This window comes from Miniopterus schreibersii, assembly GCF_964146895.1.
Source record: "Miniopterus schreibersii genome assembly, chromosome: 4".
NCBI lineage: Eukaryota > Metazoa > Chordata > Mammalia > Chiroptera > Miniopteridae > Miniopterus > Miniopterus schreibersii.
In genome coordinates, this window is record NC_138105.1 from 99,041,130 (window position 1) to 99,060,120 (window position 18,991).

General features: G+C 49.0%; 1 protein-coding gene across 2 annotated transcripts in view; it reads right to left on the minus strand.

Moving 5' to 3' along the window:
* The window catches only part of SMIM10L3 (small integral membrane protein 10 like 3), a gene marked incomplete at its 5' end in the record, with an annotated part of 85,943 nt that extends 67,258 nt beyond the window's left edge, over positions 1-18,685 (minus strand). Inside the window, 2 exons of one of the 2 annotated variants that reach the window (XM_081136170.1) lie at positions 6,510-8,292; positions 18,500-18,685. In XM_081136170.1, the coding sequence (XP_080992296.1) occupies positions 8,272-8,292; positions 18,500-18,685 (207 nt within the window). In that variant the 3' untranslated portion in view covers positions 6,510-8,271. Of the gene's footprint in view, positions 1-6,509; positions 8,293-18,499 lie in introns of those variants that run through there. The other variant, XM_081136169.1, reaches the window with a different exon arrangement.
* Between the last annotated feature and the right edge of the window lie 306 nt (positions 18,686-18,991).

Below are 18,991 nucleotides of genomic sequence, written 5' to 3' on the forward strand. Positions count from 1 at the left end.
TTAATATATTACATTTTATTCTATCAGCAACTATTTTTCTTTTTATTATCTTTTTAAATTTTTTTTTTTTTTTAATCCTAACCCAAGGATTTTTCTTCCATGGCTTTTTGGAGAGAGTGGAAGGAAGACAGAGAGTGAGGAGAGAGAGAAACATCGACGTGAGAGAGTCACATTGATTGGTTGCCTCCCGCACTCGCCCCGATGGGGGCCAGGGATCGAACCTGCAACTCAGGTCCGTGTCCTTGACCAGGAAGCGAACCTGTGACCCTTTGCTGTTTGGGCTGATGCTCTAACCCATGAGCCATGCTGGCCAGGCCTATTTTCCTTTTTTTAGTAAGTTTTTATATTTCAATGACAAGTGACACAATATTAGTTCCAGGTGTGCAAAATTGGCACTCCTCATGTTCACCATCGGAAAGTCAAGCATCAAGTATCAGCACATCATTTATAACAGCAAAGGCATCTTCACTGCCGAATTCCTGCTCCGGGTACCTCGATGCTTTCACTGGTACTTAATGAGGAACCGGGCTCGATCGCTGGGCTCTGCAAGGGCAAGAGGCCTACTTGTATTGACTGGTCTGTCTCCAGCACCTGCTAGGATGTTTCGTATGCAGTAGGCGCCCAATAAATGTTTGCTGGATACTGAATGACTATCCTGAAAGGAAGTAACAAGGGAAAAAAACCACATGGCAGGAAGAACAGGTCTTGGTCCCCCGCCAGTTCCTAGCTACGGGACCTCACCCCCGTGTCCTCAGCACTAAAATGGGCACCGCTGTTTTTCAGGATTGTTCTGAAAATGAAGAGCATTCATCCAGCAGAGTCACTGTCACCCGGAAAGACGGGGGAGCTCCAGGAATGGCACCTCTTAGCTGTCAAAATGGTCAACTGTCTGACGGCAATTGAAACATCCTTAGGAGTTAGGACATTATTGTTAGTGTCTCTTTTAATGGAACGTCCTCATTGTAAAACGTCGAAAGAGCCCTGGCTGGTGTGGCTCAGTTGGTTGAGCGTTGCCCCATGTGCCAAAGTGCCCAGGTTGTGGGCTCGTTCCCCAGTAGGGGGCGTGCAGGAGGCAGTCGATCCATGTTTCTCTCCCACTGGTGTTTTCTCTCTCTCTCCCTCTCCCTCTAAAATGAATAAAAATAAACAAACATCTGAAGAGAACAGTAAATATGGGGTAACCATGTGCATAAATATATGAATTTTATCACCTAAAGATACGAGTATTATAAGGAACTCACGCCAGGTATTGTGATCTTGCGAAAGGTGTCTGAGGAGCTTTGGACCTTCCACGTCAGGCAGGAGAGATGGAGCGACAGACAGCCTAGTGACTGGTCCCCAAGAGACTAAGACGGAAACACTAACAGAGAGGAAGCCTGCAGTTTATCCTAACAGACTGCTTTATTTTAATAAGTCCTAAGTGGTACTCAGAACATTTCCAAGAAATTAAATAGCCTGTGAGCTATTTATACATACCCTATTATCACAAGTTATCATTAAAAAAAAATCCCCTGCTAGATCTTTTGCAAAAATGTACCGGAAAGAGCAATAATTCATGAACATTACAGAACAATGGCAGTTTCCAGTATGTATATCTATATTTAATATATCTTTATTGATTTCAGAGAGAGGGAGATGGAGAGAGAGAGAGAGAAACATCAATGAGTCATTGATCGGCTGCCTCCTGCACGCCTTGCACTAGGGATCGAACCCGCAACCAGGGCATGTGCCCTGACCAGGAATTGAACCTAGATCTCCTGGATCCTAGGTCGATACTCAACTGCTGAGCCATGTCAGCTGGGCAATTTCCAAATTTTTTTTTTTAATTATTATTTTTTTTAATATATCTTTATTGATTTCAGTGAGAGGAAAGGAGAGGGAGAGAGAGATAGAAACATCAATGATGAGAGAGTCAGTGACCGGCTGCCTAGCCCGCAACCCGGGCACGTGCCCTGACCGGGAATCGAACCCCGATCGCCTGGATCCTAGGTCGACGCTCAACCGCTGAGCCACGCCCGGCCGGGCCAATTTCCAATATTTTAAGATTCCAGTGTTTTAAGTACATTTCACAACGAGCCACCAAAGAAATCTCAAGCTGTGATCTCTGGAGTGAAACACTGACTTGTTCGTGTGGAAAATGTCCCGTTAAGGGTCTCCAAGAAGCACTCACACCTGGTGCAGGCTCAGGTTGGGTCCCCAAGGCCTGAGCTGAATCAGGACTGACCCAGACCCTTCTGCAGGGAACCCTCGGGGCTCGGCTGCCTGGGGAGGCTGTGTGTGTCCCCACAAAAACCGAAACCACCATTCTTGTTGATACAGTGTGAAAAGGTGGTCTCATACTGAAAGTCATTCTCCGAAATAAAAACCAAAACCACTAAGTTATTTTTTCCAACAGTCATCTTGTTTTAAAGCACCTATAGGTATTGAGTTAGAGGTGAGCCTCTTTAAGATTTGACAAATCACACTCACTGAGCTTAACAAACCACACTGAACTAATTCCGGCATTTTTATGTTAATTCTTAAGATTAAGAACTTGGTTAAGAATTTGGATAAACAAAACAACTAAAAAAAACCCAACAAGGCCTTCCCTAGCAAGACACTCCCTAAGTGAGCATGTGGCTCCCTCTTGTGCCCACAGCGAGCCTCGCATGCACGGACTGGCTGGGGCTGGCCTCGCATCTCACCCAGTCCCCCCAAATTAAGCAGCCACATTAAAATTACCCTGAATTACTGAAGTTACTAAATATACACCATGCGGGCAGCAGTGTCCCATCCACTGGGGCTTCAGTTGCCCGCATTCAGAGGGACATGAGGATGTTCCACTGAAACTTGCCCACATTCCCATGGCCAGGGAGTCTGAGTGGTGAGAGCACCGGCCATGCACCGAGGGCCTCGGGCTCGATTCCCAGTCACGGGCATGTATGTGCCTGAGTTGCAGGTGTGATCCCCAGCCCTGGTCCAGGCAGGGCGTGTGCAGAAGGCAACCAGTCAATATGTCTCTCTACACTGATGTTTCTCTGTTTCTCTGTCTCTGTCTCTCTCTCCCTCCCTCTCTTCCTCCCAGTCCCTCTAAAAAAGTCAATGGAAAAATATCCTTGGGTGAAGATTAGCAAAAAAAAGAGAGCCCACCCGGGCGTGGCTCAGTGGTTGAGCATTGACCTAGGATCCAGGAGATCGGGGTTCGATTCCCGGTCAGGGCACATGCCCGGGTTGCGGGCTGGGCAGCCGATCAATGACTCTCTCATCATTAATGTTTCTCTCTCTCTCTCTCCCCTCCTTTCCTCTCTCTGAAATCAATAAAGATATGTTAAAAAAATTGCCCAGATTAATTTAAAAATTGCCCAGACTAATAAAGGCCATTTAATACACTTTGCCTTCTCACAATGCATGTCACCTCATCTGCCAACTTAAAACACGGCACACGTATCTCCCTTAGCTCCACAACTAAGCATGACCTGCATAGATTTGTACTGACGAACCCATTTTAAAATACCAGGTTTCTTTGGTCATGCCAATAGCCACGTCAAAGTGCTGGAACTATGAAAAAGGCAGTGCGTGCCCCGGTCAGGGGGCCCAGTGGTTAGAGCATCAGCCTGTGCACAAAGGGCCTCAGGTTCGATTCCCAGTCAAGAGCATGTACCTGGGCGGCAAGTTCATCCCTGGCCCCGGTTGGGGGGGGTGTGGGAGGCAACCAATGTGTCTCTCTCACATCAATGCTTCTCTCTCTTCCCCTCCCTCCCTCCTACTCTCTCTAAAAAATCTATGGAAAACATATCCTCAAGTGAGGATTAAAAAAAAAAAAAAAGGCAGGGCCTTCCCTGCCCTGAGAAAGGGGGCCTCTGCCAGCTGCAAGCCCCGCCGTGTCTCACTCACCTGGGCGGGCAGGTCCCTTGGCCTGAGCGGTTCTCACTCGCGATGGAACTAGGCGCCTTCACGCCCTTCTCTGGATCCCCCTTCCTCCTCCCCACAGACTAAATCCAAAGCCACCATCTGTTTCGCATCTGCGTCGAGGAGCGAAGGGCAGAACTCACACATCATCAAGGTCGGGTCTGAAAGCTGAGCCCGAGTATTTTACCGGTTTTGTGGTCCAAAGACAGACTCATTGCTCCCTGAAGGAAGCGGACAGAAAAATAAAGTCATTTTTTTTGGTATAATAGTCAACGTATTAAATGATGTTGTTAAAAAAAAAACCAAGTGGCTGATTCTGATCTTCCAGGACCCTTTTTAGACAATGCGGGAAACACATGGAGTAAGGAGTACAGAAAATACTCAACCCAAACACAGAGGCTCCTGGACCTACTGCGGGGTTACCTCCATAAACCCCTCATAAACTAAAAATACCGAAAGCCAAAATGCACTTAAGCCTGGCCAGGGTGGCTCAGTGGTTGAGCATCGATCCATGAACCAAGAGGTCACTGGTTTTCGTCCCGGTCGGTCGGGCCCATGCCCAGCAGGGGGCGGGCAGGAGGCAGCAGGCGGGTGTTTCTATCTCATCTGTTTCTATCCCTCCCCCTTCTTCTCTAAAATCAATAAAAACATGGTGTTTTTTGTTTTTTTTTAAATGCATTTAATACTATGCTGTAGAGCTCTGGCTGTTTACCCGATGGCAGGGGTGACCCAGGGCTGCATTTGCTGCCACTGTCCAGCGAATTGCCCTAAGCCAGGGACCATCTGCGTACAACAGTTACATGGAACCGGTTGATATTCTTGTTAGAAAATCCCTCATAAGGGGGGAAAAGCAGCTGATTCTAGCAAACTCCAAACGCTGAAACGTTTTTAAAGCCACCTATTGCCAAACCTTGATCTTACACCGGGAAGTAGGAAATGGGAACGTTAATTTGACAATGAACCCTGCCTGCCACTCACCCGGATGCAGTGAGCAGAATCCTGCTCCTGTTTATAGAATCAATAGTCATAAGAATGATCTATTTAAAGGCAAGAGTTTCTAAATTTTTTATCCTCTGTAGGCTTGTAACCTCATAATTGCTTCAAGACCTCAAACTCATTCCAGTGTTAAATTATGATTTCCAAATGTAAAACTAAGTCCAAGATTTTGCTTCTAAATTTAAAATGATTGTGCTGTTCAATCCTTAAGAGCAGAACCCATAAAGGCAAAAAAGGAAATGCATATAAAGTTAAGAACTTTTATTTTTTAAACGTTTTTATTGCTTTCAGAGAGAGGAAGGGAGAGGGAGAGAGAGCAACATCAATGATGAGAGAGTCATTGATCGGCTGCCTCCTGCACCCTCCCTGCTGGGGATCAAGCCTGAAACCCGGGCCTGTGCCCTGACCGGGAATCGAACCTCGATCTCCTGGTTCCTGGGTCGACACTCAACCAATAAGGCACACTGGCCAGGCTCAACTTAAGAACTTTTTAACAAGCTTCCCTTAGTTTTAGCTGCCAAAACGATACAAACTAAAATATTTCCAATGAGTGATTCTTTTTATAATTCAACCATGAAACAATGTATCCAAAATATCCTATTTCTGTACTAACTGCCTCAAAAAGCAACATGTTTACCAAAGGCTTTACTATGGAAAGTCACAAAATGTCACGTAGCAGTTGTGTCAGTCACCTCCTCACCATCCCAGAACTTTCCATCTAGACAGGAACTGGTCATGACACAGCACCGAAAAGTTTCAGCAAAGTATACATGTACTAAGGAATTAATGTGCAGAAAGCTACTGTGAACTTCTCCCCAAAACTGCTTTTAGAAAACACACACCTTATTCTAATATAACCACGTGAAAAAATTTCGAATTTATTAAATTTAGCACTGAAGGCCAAATAGGAAATTCCTGGTTTTTTAATTTGCAATTGGTTGAAAATTTATATACTTACAATTTATAAACCAAAGCAAATAAAACAGTTCATGAGTCATGGAAAGTTCTATCCCAAAGGAGCAAATTTAGTTTGAAGCCGAAAAAGAGGAGGTAGGGTTAGGGGAGAAAGGCGTGACAAGAAAATAGCTCCCATTTTAAAACACTAAAATGTGTCCTCACTTTACGTCACAATCCACCAGTGACTCCACTGGCCAGGGCTCTTTTTTTTAGTATGTTTTTATTGATTTCAGAGAGAGGAAGGGAGAGGGAGAGATATCAGTCGCCTCCTGCACGCCCCTTACTGGGAATCAGGCATGTGCCCTGACTGGGAATCGAACCCCGATCTCCTGGATCCTAGGTCGACGCTCAACCACTGAACCACGCCAGCTGGGTGGCCGGGGCTTTCATTGCTCAATCAAGATGGGGTCCTTTTAGACCGGCTGGCAATTGTTTTCTCACAAGGACTTTTACTTTGGGACTCTGGGCACCACCCTGAAGGATCCCACAACCCACAATTTCATTACACCCCAGGAGGAAGGTGAGAGTCAAATTCCAACCCAGCTTTATGTTGTGTTTTCTGAGCTCTGCGTCTGGTCTCCTGGTCAGCAAACTGCTCCCACTGGTCTGGAAGACTTGTACGTATTAGGAAGGCAGCATTAATGAAAACACAAGGTGAACCAAGACTATACACATAAAATAAGACATTTATTTTGCTAGAGAACAGGTTTTATTTTTCATTTTCCCAAAACACTAAAATAGCACATGACATGGTAATCTAGCACAGGAGACTGTATATGCAATTCATCATCCTGGACACGGCTGTCTGACTCGGGGACTCCGTAAAAACTCACACTCTTACGTGACCTTTATCAAAGTTATCAATTAACAACAAAAAAGGAGCGATCTCAGGAAAACCTTACTGTACATGAGACCTCGACTGGAGACTAGACGCTTCCTACAAGGGAAACACTTGAGGGTCCTCTGTGACGGAGCCTCACGCTTGCTTCTGTTTCAGGTAACACTGCCAGGGTCGCCAGTCTGAGAAAGGTTTATTCTGTAGGTAAGGTTAATATTGCAACATCCACCGCAGGGCCTCCGTTAAAAATTGCATTACAAGTGGAGGAAAGGGCCGAGAGAAAAGGAATCACATTTTGCTGCAACCAAAGTTATTCTCAAGGTGCGGAAATGGTCAGGGCTCCCATCAACCCAGCAGGCCCCGGGCTAGAACAGGGGGGCAGCGTTTACAGACACCCAGTTCCGCAAGGTGGCCAGGCAGCCCGATGGCTGTTGAAGGTTTACACAGGACTTTACGCGAAAGCTTTGCGGCTAATGTGGTATTTACGTAGGACATGTTCGTGCTCTCCCGGAAAAGGTCTCCCAGTCACAAATGTCTCTTTCAAGCACAATTTAAAACACGCTCAAACGTTTCCTTCTGTGTCACCGGCTTTCCATGAGTTTCCATCCCACTCGCTGAAGTCTGTCTGGGCACAGAAACCGGAGCAGGAACCTCCCAGCAGCACCGCCTGCATCAGACTGAGCAGAGAAACCATTCTAAGACACCTTGTAAATGAATCTCACTATTTTTATTGTTCGGCGTGTACCATCATTAACCGTGGCGTAATGGCTTCGCTACCTCAGGAGCCTGCACAGCCAGAGGTCCCGGCGTTGCCTGCAGGTCACGTGAGGCACTGTTTCCACGGGGAAGCATCTTCCTGCACCCCGCTGTTTGCCCTGGCAGCAGGGGCTCCGAGCCGGGGGGAGCTCGCGCTGTCCCATCCCTCGGGAACACTCCGCGCTGCGCGTGCAGTGGGGTGCGCAGGACCGGGTGCCGGCGAGACGGTTCCAGCTCAGAGCCTCTCCCCTCAAGAGCACTCGGCTCATCCTCAGAGATTCCCATGTCTGACCGCTTCTGACGGCAGGGCAGTCCTGACCCCCGGGGCTCTCCTCTGCGGCACTGTCCCCTGTGGCCCTTGGTGGCCCTGGGCCTGCCTCCCACCCAGTCCCTCGCCCAGGCCTCCTTGACACCAAGGGACGGCCCAGCAAAACCCTCTTCTGCAGGAGCAAAGAACAGGCCCACAGTCTCACTCTGAGCCACGGTGGGGGCGGAATTCCTTCTCACTGATTCTTTCAAATAGGCAAGCACTTTGGTGCCACCGTGAAGCAGGAGGCCGGCCTCACTCAGATCACTTCTCATTTCCAATGATAACGTCTCATTCTGTGAATTTCCATGTACATCAGCCGTAGGCCTATTTGCCCAGGAAGGTGCCCAGCAAGGTGCACCTGGTGGGCAAGGGCTCTCCTGTGTTCGCAGGCAGCACAGCCGCTCGTCCGAGTCCTCTCCCTGAGCTTTTGCGAGGCAGGTGCCCAGAGTCCCTCCTCCGTCCCTCATGCTGTGCTCTCTGACGCGGGGAGGCCGAGGACACTCCTGTGCCAGCCAGTGGGAGGTCTTCAGTGGATCTCGATGTGAACCTGGAACAGATAATCACACTGAAGTGTCACAGTGAAGGGGAGTTGGGAGAGCCGCACAAGCTACTTCCTAACAAACTTGATGACTTCTCTCCGGTCTCTCGTACCGAGCCCTACTTCTGACAGAAAACAGGGTGACAGCCCACCTATTAAAGATCACAACAAAAAGAATAGTACTTTATTAATGCCTTTTCCTAAAATATGTAAACATAGGAAGACATTCTTGGGTTTGTATTTTTCACAGCAGTAACGTGTGAAGGTTCGACAAAACTCTGCCTTCCCTTTGACCAGAAGAGAGCTGAACGACTCCATGACACAACCAAGGCCTTACCTGAGGTGCCCTGTCTGGGAATGACTCAGTGACTCAGCTTTGACAAGTCACTCGCAAGGAATCAAAGCCAACTTTACCTACAGGCCCAGAATCTAACAAGCCCTCCCAGGAAAGCCAGCCTGGAGGCCCTGCGTACAGGATCCCCCCCAGGTGGCCGGGACGGTCACCTGCTGGCAGGTCAGGAACCTCAGCGGAGTTTGGAGCCTGGGTAAGGGAAGACTTCGCTGAATTTATAGGCACTGCAGGTGAAAACATGGTGGAGAAAGCTTCTTGGGCTCAGCCCCTCACTCTCAGACCGGCCAATAGCAAAGGCTTATTAGCCCAGCCTGAGATTTTGCAGGGAAATGTTTGGAGAGAAGTAGGTTTGTGACCTCGACAGCTGTCCGAGAGTAAACGTGAGATGGCCCATCAGTTAACACTCTGGCTGCACACACTGAACCTAATGAGACTGGCTTTTCTCTGTGACCAAGAACAACCTTTCTTTCACATTGCTGTGCTCCAAATGAGGGAAGACGTCAGGAATAACTGAAAGGCTTTGAAATGGGCCCAAAATAAGATGACGGGGTATGCAGTTTAGTGCAAACCCTTGGGTTATCTCATTTTATCGGCCCTGCACCTTGTCTGAACCGCTTTACAATCCTCTAGCTTTACAATCCTCTACGTTGTAAAAAGGGCCAATGAAGAGGCACAGCCCCTGGCATCGGGAGCCTGGACTGCCTGTGGCAGGGGATGGAGAGGCACAGGGATGCCCAGCCAGGAAGTGCTGCTAGATCTGTGCTTAAGATGAATTACTCTGGCTGCGGTGCAGGGGCTAGACTGGAAAGGAACCACATCAGGCCAACTAGGAGGCTATTCCAACAGTGCAGAAAAAGAAGACGCAAGGCCATGAGAGCAAAGAGGAGAGGCAATGTAGGGATTTTTGTGTTTTTTTTTTTTTTTTTATATATCTTTATTGATTTCAAAGAGAGGGAGGGAGAGGGAGAGAGAAACATCAATGATGAACCATTGATCGGCTGCCTCCTGCATGCCCCCACCTCGAGGACCATGGGAGAAAAGTCAGAACAGCTTTGCTTAGTTCATTTCTACCTCAGCTCCCTTTTAACTCTTCCTATGCTTTGTAATATACACCATGTTTTGGTAGAGCAAAATATATACTTTATAAATTATACACATACCTGTGGGGCATGCTCAAAACTGTTTGCTGGCAGTGTGACCATTACGCTGTGACAACTGACAAGTGTACCTGAACAGCATAAAGCAGCACACAGACCAAGGGGCAGTGCTTTTTAAGCGGAGGTAGAAATGAGACGACATCCTACTGGCTTCAGGTGAGCCTTCAGTACGTGCATACGCTGCAGAAAATTGCCGCAAGTCAGCACACAGCACCAGGCAGATACAGGTCTGTCTGTTCTTTCTTGTGATGAGAACTTCTAAGAGGTGCAGTTCTTTTCTTTTGTTTTTTAATATGTTTTCATTGATTTTAGAGAGAGGAAGGGAGAGAGAAACACCGATGAGAGAGAACCATCAATTGGCTGCCTCCTGCACGGCCCCTACTGGGGACTGAGCCTGAAGCCAGGGCACGCGCCCTGGGAATTGAAGGGGGGACCCCTCAGTGCATGGGACAACGCTCAACCGACTGAGCCACGCTGGCCAGGGCAAGAGGTGCAATTCTTACAAGTGTGAATTCTGAGTACAATTCAAAACAATACTTTCAGAGTTTACCAAGTCAAATATAATTAACTTCTCTTGACAGTCTCTCTCTCAAACTAACTTCCCAACCATATTATGTCAAACCTTACATTTATTTCATTAATTTGAAATGTACTAAAAATGAACATTTTCCTGAAATGGAAGCATTCCCTAATATACATGTAATACATTTTAATAGAGGTTTTAAAAAATTATTAAGAAAAACGGGTCATTTAATATGGGCCGGCTCTCAGGAAAATTAGTTTCTAACCACTTCTATTATGTCCTTGTATAAGGACTTAGTACTGTTCAGAAAGATGACGCATCCCCAGAATTGTGTTAAAATATTCTAAATAAGGCACCATTAATGAAATCAATAATCGTGTATTTAATGACAGAATAAATTTTTTGCTGAACACCTTCTAGTTCTTCAGTAAATTCAGGTATAAACTATGTACTTAATTCTATTAACAAAAACTTCAGGTCAGCAAAGACATTCGGCTCTGGGCCCCCACCAGCCAGCTCTTCTGCTCTCTGACTTACACACCACCTGCATTCTGAAAGCCAGAAACAACTGTCACGCAGTCTCTAAGTGTGTCATTTGTAAAGCATGTTTTATAGTTTATTCTCACTGTATGACATATGTATCGGTGCGTTACGTTGTACCCAGCAAGTATACACAATCACACAATGGGCTGTCCTTGGCCCCAGCTATGTCCTCACCTCCCATTCCCGCGCTAAGTCTACAAAATAATACGCGGCATAAGTCATGGCACAAACTTATCCACCAAACCCGAGCCACCAGAGTGAAGGGAGGAGTCTATTTTGAAGTTCAAGACAGTATGATTCAGGAAAAATAAAGTGCAGGCCTGGGAGTAGATTCCGGAACTAGTTCCACCCCCCGCACCCAAAAATATGGCAAAGGTTAAGAATGGAACCCCAGAGGCCAGAGCAGAGGAGGTGCACAGAAAACAAGACTCTGGTGTGTCCAGGATCCTCAGTGCCCACGAGAAGTCACCTTCCAGCAAAATCCCTGCAGGCCAGAGGCAGCTGACCTGCTGCACAATAGGCCTGACCCAATTAGGCAGCTGCTGCCCTCCTGGACTGCTGTCACCTTCCCTTCCCTAACCTGAGCTATTAATGGCCTCAGGAACCTGACGGTCTGGATACTAAAAATATCCTGGCCTCGATGCTTCTGAAAGCCAGCCGGCAAGGCTGTTCCCAAAGGGGACTGGAGGAGACAGGCCACAGGAGCAGGGGCTGCTCAGCCAGCTCGATGACAATGGGTTTGGAGTGGGGTTCTGCACAAACACATCGCAAAACCATCCTGGCCCCCTCCTGCTTTCAGATGGGAACATTAAACACCTTAACACACTTGTGCTCACTACAGGAGCAGACCGAGGGGGTGGCCGACACTGATTTCTCAAACCACGGGCCAGGGGAGTAGGAAGGGCTCTGCCTCTCCGCGGTGAGCTGAATCACGACCACAGGCAACAGCAACAGTCCGGAGTTTCTGCTCCTCTCCAGCCCGTCAGCACGTCCCCAACACACCTGCCCTCAGCCAGCTGTGCAGTTCTCACGAGCCACCTCCCGGTTCCTCCTTCCGTCACCTGGGTGCCGAAGGTGCACTGCTCACACATCTGCGGGCAGCTGGGTCCCAGCGGGGGACTCCGGGCAACCCTCTTTCCTCAATGTGTGAAAAAGCACCCAGCATCTTTCCTGATCGGAACCCCATAAACAGCAGCTACCATCAGCATCGGGAGTGTCAGGGAACGAGTGACAAATGCTGCTGAGGGGCTCTGTAGAGCAGAGCACAGACACGATCGCTGGACGGTGATGTGGGAGTGGACAGCTTTTCGTGGGTTTACTGGCCATTTTTATGTCTTCTTTAGACAAATGTCTTTGCAAGTCCTTTGCCAATTTTTGAATTGGGTTGTTTTATTGTTGTTGAGTTGTAAGAGTTCTTTATCCTGGACATGAGTCCTTATCAGATACATGATCTGCAAATACTTCCTGCCCTTCTGTGAGTTTTTTTAAAAAGCTCAATATTTTGTTTTTGTGGGGGTTTTTAAAATATATCTTTAATGATTTCAGAGAGAGGAAAGGAGAGGAAGAGAGAGAGGTAGAAACATCAATGATGAGAGAGTCATTGATCGGCTGCCTCCTACACGCCCCCAACTGGGGATGGAGCCCGCAACCTGGGCATGTGCCCTGACCGGGAATCGAACCCCGATCGCCTGGATCCTAGGTCAATGTTCAACCGCTGAGCCACGCCCGGGCGGGCATGAGTTGTCTTTTTCACTTTCTTGGTAGTGTCCTCTGATGCACAAAAGTTTTTAATTTTGATGAAGTCTAATTTTTCTTTGTGGCCAAATTCAATAGCATGACTTCCCTGTGTTTTCCTCTCTAAGAGTTCTACAGTTTGGGTTCTTAAGTTTAGCCTTTGACCCATTTTGAGTTAATTTTTATATATGGTGTAAGGTTGGGGTCCACCTTCATTTTCTTGCATGGGAAAGCAATTCATTTTTAGCTGTGGTCTAAATGTTTGTGTTCCCCCCAAAATTCATATGCTGAAACCCTGACACCCAGAGATGGTATCAGAGGTAAGGCCTTGGGAGGTGCTGACGTCATGAGGGGGGAGCCTCCATGAATGGAATTAGTGTTCTTATAGAAGAGACCCCACAGAGATCCTAGCCCCTCCCAACACCTACGGACACAATAAGGAGGTGCCAGCTAGGACCAGGAGGGCCAGCAGGAGCCCCTGCCTGTGCTAGCGCCTTGACCTTAGACTTCTCAGTCTCCAAGGCTACCCAGCCTATGGAGGTGAAGAAACATTGGTCTCTCTCCACACATCATTTGAGAAGCAACACCCAGGCTCCCTTGTGAGTCAGGGCTGCTCCCTGGTCCTGGAATGCTCCCTGCCCCCAGGTATTGACAAGCACACACATATATTATTTTTAATACTCACCTGAGGATATTTCTCCATTGTTTTTCAGAGAGAGTAGAAGGGGGGAGAAACATCTATGTGAGAGGGGCACACTGATTGGTTGCCTCCTGTATGCACTCCTGCCCCCAACGTGGGTCAGGGATTGAACCCACAACTGAGGCACGTGCCCTTGGCTGGAACGAACCTAGGGCCCAGTCCACTGGCTGACACTCTAGCCACTGAGCCAAACCAGCTAGGGCGACAAGCATATTTTTGAATTTTTTTTTTTAAATGAGATAATACTAACAAATGGTTTTTAAACTTGCTTTTCTTTACATATGGTGGGTATTTTTTAACATGAGTACATAGATATCTAACTCATACACTTTAATATGTGCCTATATTTGAAGTACTTTAAAAACTGGCCTTGCCTGGCCAGCATGGCTCAGCGGTTGAGCCTCGGCCCATGAACCAGATTATGGTTTGATTCCCAATCAGGGCACATGCCCGGATTGCGGGCTCGATCCCCAGTGGGGGTCATGCAGGAGGCAGCTGACCAACAACTCTCTGTCATCACTGATGTTTCTCTCTCTCCCTCTCCCTTTCTCGCTAAAATCAATAAAAACATTACAAAAAACACCACCAAAAACTGGCCCTGGCCAGGTAGTTCAGCTGGTTAGAGTGTCATCTTGACAAGCCAAGGTTGTGGGTTCGATCTCCAGTCAGGACACATATAGAAAGCTACCACTGAATGCATAAGTAAGTGGAACAACAAATCGATGTCTCTCTCTCTCCCCCTCCCCCCTCTAAAATCAATTTAAAAAAACACACCAAAAAACATGAGTCAAGTTGCAACTGACCCGGGGACTAGGGTTTTGGGATTTTCACTAATTTTTTGAAGTTGTTCAGACCTAAGGAAGATGGTTTCATCAGAGTCGAAGCCAAAGTTCTCCGGTGCCTATAAGACACCATGTGAGCTTCCCCTAAGCTTCAGCCTGAAGTTCCTGCCACCTTCTTTCTCAATGACCAGCTTCCTACCGGTCCGGGACGCAGGAGGCTTGCGCCAGCTGTAGGGTCTGCTCTGTGCAAAGCAAATACTCTTCTCACCCAGACATCCCTGAGGCTAAAGCCCGCAACTCCTTCACGATTTTGCTCAAATGCCATCTCATCGATGCCCCCCCATGACCGCTCTATTTAGTAGGCAGCCAGCTTCTCCACCCTACCTGCCGTCCTTAACCCTTTACCTGATCATGATGAATGAGTGTAGTTTTCAAGCGAAAGCTGAAACAGGGAGCTACAGATTTAGAAAGTCACTCAGAAAAAGACTACGAAAGAGCAGCTGGAATGAGGAGGGGGGGCTGAAGGAAGGTTTCTCAGGCCTGGTCAGCACTGGGCAGTGTGGCTGAAGGTGGCATCGTAGGAAGACAAGGATACTGGACGACTCAGCTTGACAACTACCACCGACTGCACGTCTTCTATTCTCCAACTGTCCTTTCCATTCCTTCTCTCTTTTTATTGATTTCAGAGAGAGGAAGAGAGAGCGAAACATCAATGATGAGAGAGTCATTGATCAGCTGCCTCCTGCAGCCCCCTACTGGGGTTCTAGCCCACAACCCGGGCATGTGCCCTGACTGGGAATCGAACCGTGATCTCCTGGTTCATAGGTCAACACTCAACCACAGAGCCACACCACCATGGCGATTCCTTCTCTTTAAACAGCTATAAGGCCCAGCCGGGCGTGGCTCAGAGGTTGAGCATCAACCTAGGATCCAGGCGATCGGGGTTCAATTCCTGGTCAGAGCACATGCCTGGGTTGCGGGCCCGATCCCCAGTAGGGGGCGTGCTGGAGGCAGCCAATCAATGGCTCTCTCATCATTGATGTTTCTATCTCTCTCTCTCTCTCCTTTCCTCTCTCTGAAATCAGTAAAGACATATTTTAAAAATATATAAATAAATAAACAGCTATAAGAACCTGGGTGAGCTGGGGCTAAGACATTTGGTTCTTCCCACAGGCCACATGACTGAGGTGGTGTGGGCTTGGTGAATTACAATTGGTTCTCAGTACAATTTTCTACCTTGCTTTTATGACGTTTAGGGATATTCATTTTTATACTGCCGTGTAGTTCAGATTCTGTGCAAATTAAGTAGAATGCTAATGGCTCTAGATTAAAGCTAGCTTACACACAGTACTTGAAAATGATAACCCTTTCCAGTTTACAAAACCCTTTGCATCTGTTTTCTCAATCATCTTCCACGTAAGAGAAATATCAACCTCCTTAAAATGTGCTGTCGCCCTACACATGATCTGGGGGTTCTAAGTCAATGTGTGGGAAATGGAGTCCTTCATTCCTTACTCCTTGCAGAACAGATTCTGGCACCTCTGCAGAGGAGAGGAGGGCGCAGGGCTCTGAGTGAAAGGGCGGTGAGCCGGGGCTACCCCCTTTACTCAGATTCTACTTTCTGTCCCACTTCCCTTTGCTAGAGGCTAGAATAATTACACCCTCAAATCAGGTACATTAGTGATTTTCCACAAATGAGCAGAAACTCTAAACCTACAGGGGAATTGAAAGTGGCAGATGTAAATATTACAGTGAAAAAGAGACACCCCACTCCCACCCACGTGACATGGCTGCTGCTGCACTTAAGCCCAAGATCAAGGATTTCCAATTTCTTAGCCCCTCCCCGAGGTCCCTGGTGACCACCTTGTCTGTGCCCCCACCCCCACTCACCCCTGACCCCTGACCAGACCACAAAGGCCCACGTTCGACTCCTAGAGCATTCGGCTCCCATAATTCACTAAAGCTGTGCTGTACTATTATGTGGGCCCAAGTCCACTGACTGGTACACCTAGCTCTCCTGACTGCCCACACCACCTTTATGGAGCCCATTTCCCTCCTTCGAAACGCACTAACACTCAGTCATTACGGGGTAGGTTCCTAGTTATAAAATGTGTATTTGAATAACCTTTGTAGAGATGATCTCACTGCCCTACAAACAATGGGAGATTTGGAATCCTTTATTCCTTATTGCATATGAAACAAACAAGCCCAAAGCACTCTTGCAATGGAGAAAGCACTCTTGCAACGGAGAGAGCAGGTGCAAGATCACATCGATAAGGTGGTCACAAAGGTCCTCTCTGAGATGAGAACTGAGGAGGAAGACTGTATCAGCCTCAAAAAGCCAGGGAAGAGCACTCAAGGTGGAAAAAAAAACACCTGCATGTGCAAATGTCCTGGGGCAGGAAGGGGCTTGATGCATGCAGACAGTAGATAGGAAAGTGTGGAGAGAGAGTAATATGTGAGAAACAAGCTGGGTGAGAGTCTAGGAAGATGAACAGAGCTCAGAACTACATAATGTGCAATGTTGTTTTTATTTTCCTATGAAGAATGACATGGCCTTCTGCCTGGTGGAAAACAGATGGGAGGCTACTGCAATCGTGCAGGTGAGTGACTTATGACTCACCTCCCTAGCCTGGACTAGGGGAGTGGGTCATAAATATAAGTGGGCATATGAGAACAGTGATTTTTTTTTTATGATGTAAAACTAATTTTCAACATTATGTACTAAGTTTTCTTTTACAGTCAATTCATGTAATTTTATAAATGACTGCAAATTATTATTTTAAAAATATATCTTTATTGATTTCAAACAGAGGAAGGGAGGGGGGAGAGAGAGATTAAACATCAATGATGACAGTCATCGTTGATCGGCTGCCTCCTGCACGCCCCCAACTGGGGATCAAGCGGGGAACCCGGGCCTGTGCCCTGACCAGGGATCAAACCACAATCTCCTGGATCCTAGGTCGATGCTCAACCGCTGGGCCACGCCTGGCCAAGCTGCAAATTATTAATATAACTCTAGAACAAGTGTTTCCAAAGTGGAAGCTGGGGGGTTAGATATAGCCTGTGGACATGTTTTGTTTTGTCCACAAAGTTTTGGGGTTTTTAATTTGTTAATTTGATATCTAAAAATCAGGATTTCCAATTTCTCCTGGAAATCACTCCATCTGGCAAACAACAGTAGGCTAGTGGCCACTGGCTAGAGCACAGGCTTTCTGGTACCCCAATCCCACACCTCACTCATTCACACCACCTGCTGGAAAGGTATTTGGGTTTCCTACTCATCTAGTCTGTTACCACTTAAGGACGCCATAAGCCCTTGCTCACATAAAAGCATCTCAATTTGGACCTTGAAACAGAGAGGCAGGTTCATCTCCCTTCACCTTGACGCAATTTTGATCAACAGCTGGTTTTAAGTTTTATGTGGCCTGCCATCACCCGTGACCGGCACCCAAAACCTGAAAGTCCAAGGCACAGGGACAATCCCATTCTGATACAACCAAACCAGAAGGGAGAAAAACAACATGCGCCGGGTCCCAACACTGCCTGGTCCTACTGCTCAGGCTTCCTCACTTTGCACACCAGGGAGCAACACAGATCCCTCAGACGGTGCACTCCCAGGGGACAGGGACCTGTCCCTCCTGCCATCCCAGAGCTTGTGCCCGGCGCCCAGCAGGCACTCCAAGACAGGTCCCTGGCATCCAAGAGGATGCTGGCGCTTGGTCCTGCAAGACACACTCGAAAAGGAGTCATTCTCAGCCTGAGGACTTCCCATGCCACTAGAAACAGGCATCTCTAATGCAAGGGATGTAGAAACGTCAGTCCTTTCTCACAAAGGGGGCCTCCAGGGTGCTGTGTGCTTGTGTCTTCGATTTCACCCCTGACGCGCTGCTGGCCTCCGACCCCTGAGCGTCCCGGGGGGGCCGGGATACACAAGACACAGCTCCAGGGACATTAGCTAGCGTTCATTCATCCTTCCTCACGTCCAAGGGCAATTTTCTTGGAAGCTTCGTGAAGTCTGGGAACTAGGAAAGTCAACCACACCACCACCACCACCACACGGAAGCGCAATTTGTCATTTTCTGGACAGAGCCCCGTCTTCAGGAGACCAGGGCCTTTCCAGCCCGTGCAGGCAGCACCCCCTCGCCTGTCCGGGACCCGCGCGCCCCCCGCAGGAGGCGCTCAGCCAAGGCGAGCCGCCGCCCCCCGCCCCCCGGCCTGGTTTGCAGAACGGGCGTAACGATAACCTCCGTGGGGGGAGGGGGGTCCTCCCGAGGGGCCGCCGGGGAAACGCACGGAGCTCGGCGAACACTCGGCCTCGGGCTCGGCAGCTCCCCGCCTCCGGCGCGCCCCGGGCGAGGTGGGCGGGCCCGCGCGCGGGGAGGGTCGCGCGGGGCGGGGCGGGGGCGGCGGGCGCGCACCCACCTGCAGGCGGACGTTGAGCATCATGGAGGCCACGATGTAGAGGTAGGGGAAGTTGATGCGCAGCCGCCAGGCCAGGTCGAAGAAGATGAGCAGCGTGCGCGTCAGCCCCTTGCAGAAGACCCCGTAGGAGCGCGCGGCGGCCGAGCGCGACAGCCGGACAGCCAGGCCCGACAGAGCCGCCGCCATATAGACCCGCGCCCGCCGCCCGCCCGCCCGCCCGCCCCGCCGCGGCCGCGGACCCGAGCCGCCCGCCCGCCCGCTAATAGGCCCCGCGTCGCCCCCGGGCCTCCGCCCTGGCCGCTGGCCCGCGCTGGGCGCGCTGAGAGCGAGGGAGGCGGCGGCGAGGCGGGCGGCGGGCGGGCCGCGGGGAGGGGAGTCCGCGCGTCACGCCGTGGGAAGCGCCGCCCGGAGACACCGCCCCGCCGCCCGCCCGGCTGACGTCACAATGCCCGCGCCGCGCCTGCGCGCCCGGCCCCGCCCCCTTCCCGCCGG